At 44.4% G+C, this 10,690-nt stretch overlaps 1 protein-coding gene across 1 annotated transcript; it reads left to right on the plus strand.

Moving 5' to 3' along the window:
* Nucleotides 1-2,122: 2,122 nt before the first annotated feature.
* Nucleotides 2,123-10,281, plus strand: LOC121614021 (monocarboxylate transporter 9-like). Its single transcript, XM_041947785.1, has 6 exons — nt 2,123-2,387; nt 3,201-3,458; nt 5,448-5,591; nt 6,575-6,670; nt 7,532-8,410; nt 8,631-10,281. The coding sequence occupies exons 2-6, from the start codon at nt 3,260-3,262 to the stop codon at nt 8,813-8,815; spliced, it is 1,503 nt and encodes a 500-aa protein (XP_041803719.1). The 5' UTR covers nt 2,123-2,387; nt 3,201-3,259; the 3' UTR covers nt 8,816-10,281.
* Nucleotides 10,282-10,690: the final 409 nt, after the last annotated feature.

The raw sequence follows: 10,690 nt of genomic DNA on the forward strand, positions 1-10,690 counted from the left end.
TAGACATCTTAGATATAGGCTAAGAATTATTTGGGTCAAAAGTGTTCCAGCCTCTGTGGAACTGCCTGATGTTGTAATTACATGGTCACCATGACAAAGAAGGCATTGATCCAAAACGTTTACTCAGGCAGACTTTATACTGTGCGTGTCCTCGTGTGCTCTGTGTCTTCTCAGTCTAAAGGTGTTAAATTGTCAGCTTTGATGTTGTTCATACATCAGATATGAATGCACAGTATCACTGATGAATTAGGATGACACAATGAGGCCATGCAAAGCCTAAACCGTATGATTTTTATTAGTAAGTGTGGCAGCAGTGGGGGGATTTTAGTAAATGCCAGACTTTTTACTTTTCTGTACAAAGATTACAGAACCTTAAACATAAAATGTCAGCACCTGTGCTACTTTATAATTAATGGTCCATATACATAAACTGGAAATGTGTCAATAAATATATTGAATAACTTATGCAAGTGAGCGAAATTCCACACCAGCATTGATCCTAGGACCAGTCAATGTTTACAGCGTACCACAGTGGCTCTGTAATCCACCCCAGCCTGCCTTCAGATTCCTACAGGCTGTCCCCCACATGCACTACATCTGGTTGAAACTGGTCTGGAGCAACATGTCAATGCAATGCCAGTGTAGAGTACAATCAACTGTGCCTCCCTTGTTCTTTTCTTTTAATTTTTCAGGCAGAAGGGGATTATGGAGCCTAAATCTTTTCTGTAAGACCCTTCTTGGCAGCAGAGCTCAGCTATGGGAAAAAGTATCAAAGTTTCTGAAGAATTTTAGGTGCATTCAGAGTGAAAACCACGTTTCACCTCCCGCCTGCTCTCTTCACCCCTCCCCCATTCTTGCTCGGCTCCCGGCCTTTCATCTTTCATCTTTCATGTTCACTTTTCTTTGAGTTCCTCTTGCCTGTCTCCTTCTCCTCTCCACTCCTCTGCTTTTTTCCCCTCCTGACTCGGTTCAGCAGTGTCTCTGACCGGAGGTTATGAGAATGGGTGTAATCCACATTGTGAAATAATTTTATGATGATGATGATGCTGCTGTGTGACTGCTCTCTCTGCTCCCACACCTCAGTATGAATGCAAAACTTTTCTAGTCCCCATGTTTTGCTCTGAAGAAAGAGGACTGTTTTAAGTTGGAGCCAAGTTATTCAGGTCTTGTAAAAATAAATCTGTAATGTAGAAACGTAATTAGAAACATATTCCTACATGTGTTTCCTTAGCTACATCTACTTTATGTTACCACTCAATGTTATTGTTGGCCTCCTCTTTAGAGTTACCGACATATGCTTCTAATATTCATGCACGAACTGTCTGTCTTACCAGCTACCCACAGTGATCTAGCTCTCCTGCAAGACTCCCTTCAGTCTATTTTTAACTCATGGTAGCTGCAGCCTGTCTGCAGGCTGCTGCTGCCTCTTCCTGTATCCCTCTTATATTCGTCAAGGATTCATCAAACTCCTGTTATTTTCTGGTGATGATGGGAAGGCCGGTTGAGATTTGATGCGAGAGTTTTGTGCATGTATTGCTTTAATCAGTGCTCACCGGGGAGAGGACTCCATGGCAGTGCACCCTGCTGGTGCAGCATGGTTTTGTTATTACCATCCATCAACCGGTTCAGACTGGACTGATGGCAATAATAAGAGTTCCTGGAGAGGAAGCAGCACATGCACCCAGCACCCCTGCAGAGCACACGAACCCCCAACTTTCAGCATGACAGACGTGTGTTTAGATAAGCAGGGCTCAAACAGTTTTCTTTTTATTTACACGTTTATATAATATTTCTACTTATTTTAATGTCTTCGGTTGTTTAATGAGGCGCTTTGTAAAAAGCACCTGATTTGTGTCGCACCGGCCGGAGACCCACCAGGTAAACAGTTTTGTGTTTGTGCGTGTGCGTGTGTGTGTTTGCACGCTCCCCGTAGAGTTTTCCAATTACTTCTGAATCCAGACGTAGCCCAGAGAAAATTAGAAGTGCACAGTATGTCCACAAAGCCGCAGCCGCCGCATGTGTGAGCTGCTCCTCTGTCCGCGGTGTGCGCTCCAGACGCGCAAGAGGAAGCTGCGCTCTTCCTCCCGTCGCTGCGTTCAAGCCGCTGTTGGACCAGCAAGAACAGCTTTGAACCGGTTTTGTCGCCGGCTACAAAGCGGTGTGAAACGTATGCAGAGTGCGCATTGTTGATGCAGGGTGCTCTCTTTCCACACGGACATCACAGAGCCCAGCAGACAGGCCGGCGTGCGTGTGCGGCGCTTTCTCGTTTATGTCATTTGTGGTGATTCTGCAAGAAGAGATTTTAACCAGGAAAACATCCTACATGGAAAGTTGCCGTGTAACGCGCAGCTCTGCAGGGTCCTGCTGCTGTTTGTGTAGATGCTGAGGTGAGTGCTACATGTGTTTTGAACGAAATAACGCTGGCTGTGTGTTTGTGTTTGAACTGAAATGTTGAGAATAAGATACGATGCGAAAATGCGGTAATTGTTGGTGGTGAAAATAGAGATGTCATGCGAACCCCGAGCCTACGGCCATATAGAGATTTTCTAAGAATATTATTGTCTAAGATTTTAATGAAACACAAGCTGTCAATATGCTGTAAACAAAGAGATCTTAAATCTGAGGAGTTCTGCACCAAACTTTAATGTTATTATCCCCCACCCCCACCCCCCACTAAGAAGCCTTATTGTAAACAAAGTGTGACCAGGGGGGTTAGTGCTGCTGCAGCTATGAATGAAGTTGCTCGGGCCACAAATTATTAATACCAGAGGTCTGAAAAACTTAGTGTCAGCACAGGAGACGAGCTTCTCCTGTCTGCCTGTCTGAGAAAAGCTGATTCACGGAAGAGGCAGGTTAAAGGTGCAGGAGGGAGGGATGGAGGGGGGCGCAAAGTAGTACAGTTAACTTTCTCCTCCTCCTAGGTGTGGTTACATAGGCAGGAACAAAAGGAGCAGTTGCCTTTGGAGAAGTTGCAGTCAGTCAGTGTTCAGGACCTCACACAGGTTACCTGCCTGTTTGCCCAGGCCAAGTGCTGCAGCAGCCTTCACTGCATCAAGGCTTTGCGTAAGTGAATATTATGGAAGCTATTGCAGGTCGGCGTTAAAAATAGGGGGAATAACTTATATGTGCTCCACTTGTCATTTTTGAATTGTTTTGCTGCCGAACCACGACTCTGATGTTTGTTGTGTGGTCCCTCCCAGGAACCCCTCATCTGTCGAAACTGTAGCAGATCCCGGAGGGCAGCAGTATCATCAGCACCATGGCTCCATCTACGAAAGTGCTGGACGGAGGCTGGGGATGGGCGATTGTCGTGGCCTCCTTCATGACCCAGCTCCTGGCCTATGGATCACCCCAGTCAATGGGCGTCCTGTACCCCGAGTGGCTGCATGCCTTCCAGGAGGGCAAGGGCATGACGGCCTGGGTGGGCTCCCTTGTGGCTGGAGTGGGCCTAATAGCCAGTGAGTAGCGCACGCTGTAATAATGTAATAATCCTCCACAGGGGTCCGCATCACGGTTAAAGAGCCAGCCAGCCGCATTAGATCAGCGAGGTGGATCAGAGAGGGTCCTGATACCGCTGTGAAGCTTTGGAGTAATATTCAAGCAGCTTTTTAGAGAGATTGATGCAAATGGGGAGAAATGCCTGTAATCTTTCACCACTTTGCCTTCCAAATTATTGTTTTAGCATCTGCTAATTCTACACTGAGCAGTAAATTAATGTTTTGGCACTACATATAATTATGGGCAATATATTTGCTGATATGTGTGATTTGGGGGGGTGGGGGTACTACACAGTATGTGCCTTTTGCTTGAAGTACAGCAGTACCCTCAACTTAACCCCTATCTCCCTGCCATTTCCACCTTAATCATCATGCCACTGATAACAAAGTGGACATAGTACTTGTTTACTAGTCTGGTATGTAAAGGAGCAATACAGACTTTCACAAGGGAATCTGTTTGTTATAGCTACAGGTGAGGGTTCCCATCACTGTAATGTTTCAACAGCGTGGAGAGAAAAGACAATGCTGTGACAAAGATGGGCACTTTGTGGCTCCCTGAGCGGAGTCGCTCTTATTGATTTTCGAGGAGGGCAAGGCAAGTGCAAGTCATCCATGCTATGAATGTAGGAGGATCACTTAGCCCGTAATCTAACCACAGAGGGAGGAGAACAAAGACTGATGGAGAGACAGACAGGGAGAAACACACAGAGACTTAAACAAATACTGTCTTTGTTGAGCAAGTCTGTGTATATGAACTTACCTGAACCCAAACAGACACGAAAAGGGAAGAGAGGGAAGTGTGGCAGCAAGGTCAAAGCTGGCGTCTGACTGTAAGAATTACTTGTTAAGAGAGAAGAAAATAATGAAACTCCGCAACCTCTCAGTGTTGTCTGGAGATTATTCTAAAGATACGCTCCACGGCTGTGTTGAGCAAACAGGATCAGTGATAGATAGTGGTCTTAGTTGACATTTCCATCTAAGGCAGAGCTCACCCACCAGTCTGGCTTGTTGCTGTCCTCTTTCTCAAAGGGATGAGGAGAAAATCATGACTGGACAGATCTGGCCTCGGGCTTGGCCAAGACCCGGACACGTGTCCCAGCTGTCAGACAGCTGCAGCACTGCAGTTCCTGCTGCACAGCGGCACGGTCTTCCCCCTGCTTAGAGGGGAAGGAAACAGTAAATGTCGCATGATGAATGAGTCAAGCAACCTGAGGACACGGGGGTATTCAGCCGGCGGTGAAAAAAATGTTCTTGTAGCTCTGGTGAAGAGGTGGAACAAGCATAAAAATCAAAATTTTAGTTATGCTGCTCTTGCGGCTTGGAATTTGTTGCAGAATGAGAATGATGATGGTTGAAGGAGTTAGAGGAAGGCACATCGGGCTGTAGATGCTTTGAGCTATTTGCCAATGTGTGATCTAGGACTTAATGACCTGATCTCAATGATATCGATAATATCATACTATGATCTGAAATCTTACTTCCTGTAACTGTTATATGTTGCATGACTGTGACTTTGTCTATTGTGCTGCTGCCTGTCTTGGCCAGAACACTCTTGGAAAGACAATAGGCATTTTCCTGGTTAAGTAAATTGATGTTGATTAAGCTGATTTAAAGGATGTTGACAACCTAACTGGTTCAAAACGTTTGAGTGAAACGTTCACGCTGGACCTCTCATGGCTCTCCTCAGTGATGTGACCTCACCTCTGACAGGTTGCCAGTTTGAACCTAATGTGATGTGGCAGAGTCATGGTCAGACGCAGCGGTGCTTCTGAGATGGGGCTTGATTTTCTCAGAATCCCTGTTTGTTATCCAGAGTTAAACAGCAGAATGTCTGAATATATGCCTGAATATTTTTGTTCCTCTGTCACTCACTTTTTTCTTCTCTGTAACTCTTTCACCCCCTGTCTCTTTTCTCTGCCTCCATCTGTCTTCCTACCTCCTTTCCCTCAGGTCCTGTCTGCAGTGCCTGTGTGGACAACTTCGGGGCTCGTCCTGTGACAATCTTCAGTGGCGTTATGGTGGCGGGCGGCCTGATGCTCAGTGCCTTTGCTCCAAATGTCCAGTTCCTCATCTTTTCCTATGGAATTGTGGTCGGTAAGGAAAGACTTGATGATAACCTTGGTGGGCATCCTCCTGTGTGCCTTCAATAGTACTCAACCAGAGGCAAGCCCGTAAAGTTAATGCAGTAAACCAGCCTGGAGACTTACCTCACCTGACCGTCAAACAGACAGTTTTGACGGTCTTGTAAATGTGAGACAAAAATGTGTTTGATGTTGGCCTGGTCATGGGAGTTAACAAATCTTCTTATCTGTCTAACATAAGGGAATCTCGTAACACATTGTATAATCATTTGAAACAAGCAGGGGCACAATTCAAGTCCAACTATTATGTAACATCAGAGACTGACTATATCCTAAATTACAGGTTAATGAATGCCACTGCCACGTAAAGTGCGTGGAATCACACCGAGATGAGATAAAGGTTTCAGCATTGCGCCATGTGTTTGATATTGCTGTTTGTATGTATTAGGGATGTTGACAGAACAATAGCATTATGGCGTAGCTTGATCCCCATTTGACCCTTTATTGCCTCAGCACCCTCACCAGTGTGCCCCGCGTGGGCCCAACACCACCTGTTAGCGCACATTAACTGACAGCCCAGCCGTGCTTAATCCTGGTAAATCCCTCACAGTCAGCACTGCCTGTGCAAAACCCAGTGCTGACTGGTGGACAGGGGAGGGCGTGCATATTTGAAGAAGACAGTCATGTATTTATAGAGAAGCCTTCAGATGCTGGTTGTGGCTGCAGACACACGTGCAGCTTGTTTACTGCTCATCGCATGCTTCTTTTGTGTTTGGCTAATTGTATTACACAAGAAACTTTATGCACTCACACGTTTATGTACATTGCACACTGACTAATATACATATTTCTATCTTTACATGTTAAACATAACACATTTGGCTGATTCTGGATTCCCATTCTTGTGTATTTTTAGTAGTGAAAAGCTAGCGCCTCTTTCTCCAGAGCTAATGAAAATCCTTCTTCTGTCTGTCCTTGTCCTCTCTCCTACTATAGGCCTGGGTTGCGGTCTGGTCTACGCAGCCACGCTGACAATCACCTGTCAATATTTTGACAAGAGACGTGGCCTTGCCCTCGGCATTGTCACCACAGGTACTGCCGCCCACCCTCTGAGCTCACTGGGTGCACACCAGTTCTCCATGCTCACTTCTTTCATGTTTGAGCTGCTGGGAGCCTTGGGATGCTGAGGTAAACATCTGTAGTGTAGCAAAGGCAGAGTGGTCTCTTACGTAGGGACGTGGAGTGTTGACCACTGACTAGATCTGGTTTGGCTCAGAATCCAAACTTCGATGGTAATGGTTTGGGAAGGTTGACAGTTTACTTTAAAGCTATTTTAGACAGAATTACCTTTAATGAGGGGGTAGTACAATGGGGGAACACAGAGGTGAACAAGGTGAAAGGATCACATGTGTCACATATACACCTTGTGCTGAACACACAGGAACAAACTGACACAATATTTTTTATGCAAAGAAAGGAATAAAAACAAGGGACAAATAATTAAGAATTTGTTGTAGACAGCTTATTACAGTGTTTAAAGAGTCCAATGTCTCAAAAACTCACAGAACTCAGTCATTTTTAAGGGGGTCTAGGGCTGATTTTCCACCACCTGGTTTTGCTCTGGAGGACCGTGATCCAATCTCAATGATCTGATCTCAATGAGGATAGCAATGAAGTATTAAAAATACCAAGTGCAAACACAAAGGCAAAAGTGGATCATTTATTGACTGGATAATGTATCCGGATACAGATCACATTTTATTACCACATGTAAATATGGTGACTGCTGCATTTTTTCATCAGGATTGTCTCATCGAGTACACATGCCATCAAAATAATTTGAAAGGCACCATACTCACATGAAATTCTACACATAATGGCTTTAATTTGTACGGATTGATCTGTCCCTCTCCAGCTCGAACACTGAATTTCTGTCTCGCTCTGCTCACCCAGGCACAAGCGTTGGAGCGTTCATCTATGCCACTGCTCAGAACGAGCTCATTGTGCTGTACGGCCTGGACGGCTGCCTGCTAATCATCGGAGCTGTAGCATTAAACATCATGGCCTGCGCCGGCTTCATGAGACCCCTTAACATGCCAGGGTACTACCTCAAACAGAAGGCCGCCCTGGAACGCAACACAGAGGAGCAGCTCTTCGAGAAGCCCCCGCTGGATGACCTGAGGATCACAACAGGTTCCTCCGCGACTTCTCCAGAGAAAACTCTGATGGTGAAGGAGCTGCTCATCACAATGGATGCCAAGGACTTGGCCATTCAGACAGAGAAGAAGAAAGGCAGCTTTCTGTCTGGGTTGGCCATCATGAAAGTCATTAAGAAAAAGCAGCAGGCTTACTCAAAGTACATGCACTCCATATATGAGATCCTGCAAGACCAAGCCATGGTGGCCTTCTGTATTGCTGTCTTCCTGTTCAGCCTGGGGGCGTTCCCTCCTGTGCTCTTTATAGAGGATGTGGCCCAGAGCCAAGGACTCATAGAGGAAGTTAGTGTCATTCCTCTGGTATCAATAGGGGCTATCGCCACTTGTGTGGGGAAACTAGTGCTGGGTATGCTGGTGGACATCAGGTGGATCAACAGCATCTATCTGTACGCCTTCACCATGTTTGCAGGAGGTGTGTCACTGCTTCTTATTCCTATCACTAAGAGTTATGTGGGACTGCAGATCCTGTCTGTCATCCTGGGTTTCTTCTCTGGAAACTGGTCTCTCACCTCTTACATTACAACTAAGATTGTTGGCTTGGACAGACTGACGCAAGCCCACGGCATCCTCATGTTCTTCGGGGGATTTGGAATCATGCTAGGACCCCCTGTTGTAGGTAAGAGGGCTTGTTTTGATCTAAGTTGTAAGCACTGTAGCACTGGCATATGGGAACACATATTTAGTTGTAAGGTCATGTTTTCAGAGATATTTCAAAAATCAAAATATTGAAGCAAGGGGAATGTCGACCTCATCAAGGAGACAGCTCGTTATTATCCATCGCCGGGAACCCTTCCTGACTGTGCTCACAATGTCTGTTTTTCTCATCACTTATCCAGGGTGGTTCTTTGACTGGACGCAATCATATGACTTGGCGTTCTACTTCAGTGGGGGCTGTGTGGTGCTGGGAGCGGTCATCCTCTCGCTGCTCACCCTTCCCTGCTGGAACAGGAAGCACTCTGAGAACGACAGACCGGACGTCCATTACACCAGCAACTGTGACAAAGTTGCCTCTGTAGCCTGAACACTAGCACCTTTCAGAAGGACTCAGATCTCACCCCTACTGCCCAGCAACTGTCCACTGACAAACCATACCTTAACGACCTCTAGGAGGAATTTTCTTTCTGTAACTATACCGTATAGGGCTTTCCCCCTTATTTCTGCTGCCAGGTTCTAATATACCAAAATACTTGCCAGAGGTTTTGAAATACAGGCCTCTCCTCTGTACTTTGCCTGCATTTCTCAGGTTCAAACCATATGATCTTTTCAAAGGTTTGACTCTGATGCCTGTGTTGATTTTGTTTTTATTATTGCCTCATTTTACGAGGTCAGCTGAACAATACTGTTCAACAATCGTCCAACTTCGTGTTTATGTAAAACACTGGTTTTCACTTCACCGACACTCTGAAAACAGACATGGAGCCGTTCATAATGCTGGGAAGAAAAACATTGGTAAAATTGTTGGGTGTTCATTTAACACAATAACAACATTTGACACCACTCTAAATATGCACAAAAAATCTCCCAGGATTCTTACTGGAACAGAGAGTACAGGGATTGGAAGGAAATAGGAAGCCGTTTTTTTCTTTTGATAATCGTAATTTTAACAACACATTTTTATTTTGTATGGGAGTTTTAATTTATATCTTAATTACACCACTATGTATCTTACCAAAGCATCAATGATAGACAATGCCTGTCAACACATAATGCCTGTTGGAACAATACAAAAGCCTTGCTTTATAGATAATTTTTTGTTTTCAAGTGACTGAATTTATACTTTTTTAAGATGGTTTGAGTTCCACATACCTCCTGTTTATGAATCACTCAGAGACTTTTTGAATAAGTTATGCTGATTCAAAAAACATGTAAAAACACTGAAGAGATCTTACTGTATTTCCAACCATAGCAGCATGTTGATTCTCTTTGTGGCATGATGATCATGACCTTTGCTGGCATTCATTTTGACCAGGCTGTTCCTTTTCCATTGTGTGTATGTTTGTGTGTACAGTATGTTTTGTGTGTGTGTACCTGTCTGCACATGCATGTTTGCATACGTGCACAGGTTCGTCTGTGTGCATTGTTTGATAAACTTTTGTATTAGCACTAGTTTGTAAAGTCCTATGTGCTAGTGACTTTTATATGCACAAAACAGCCACAAAGCTGTAAAAAACTGTTTTTGTTTGAGATGAAAGTTGATTATTGTAATCATAATTGTAATGAATATATTTCAATAGGCTTTTAGAATCAATTGAATGTTGTTAAATATACCACTACAGATGTATTTTTGATAGTTCCAGTTTCAGGCGTAAGGGTAAATCTGGGACATTAGTGTTTTGTGTTTGTAGAGGGTATTTACAAGGTGCAGATGAGGTACAATTTGTACCAACCTAGAAGAGAAAGTGTGTTTGGCTGTCACATTTTAGCCACTCTTATTTTTTATGCCAGTATTATATTTGTTTATATTCCTGTTCTATTATTTTATTTAAAAAGTGCCAATAAAAGATATTTGAATTAATGATATTGAGTGTCCGGGTTTGTAAGGTATTTTGGAACAACATTTGAATCCCAGGTAAAACCTAAATGCAGCCTTGCGGCCACATTTGTTAGCAGAAACAGGGCACACATTTGGCAAAGCTCCCATGAAAGCATGAAAAACATCTCGACCTGACGAGATTCTTTCCCACTTTAGCTCATCTAAAGGGGATATTATCAAACGGCTCCCTGGGGAATCCGGATACGAGCAGTTTCCTTCCTGTTCATATCAAATAAAGCCAGTCGACCTAGCTTTAGCATCCCGAACCAGTCTGCTTCTCCTTCTCCTAGCAACCCTGCCACTGGTCACTATGGTTACACGTGTCACGTGACGAGCAACATAAACAATTTTCCAGGGAGCTAA

Source organism: Chelmon rostratus, chromosome 11 (genome assembly GCF_017976325.1).
Source record: "Chelmon rostratus isolate fCheRos1 chromosome 11, fCheRos1.pri, whole genome shotgun sequence".
In the NCBI taxonomy this organism is placed as follows: Eukaryota; Metazoa; Chordata; class Actinopteri; order Chaetodontiformes; family Chaetodontidae; genus Chelmon; species Chelmon rostratus.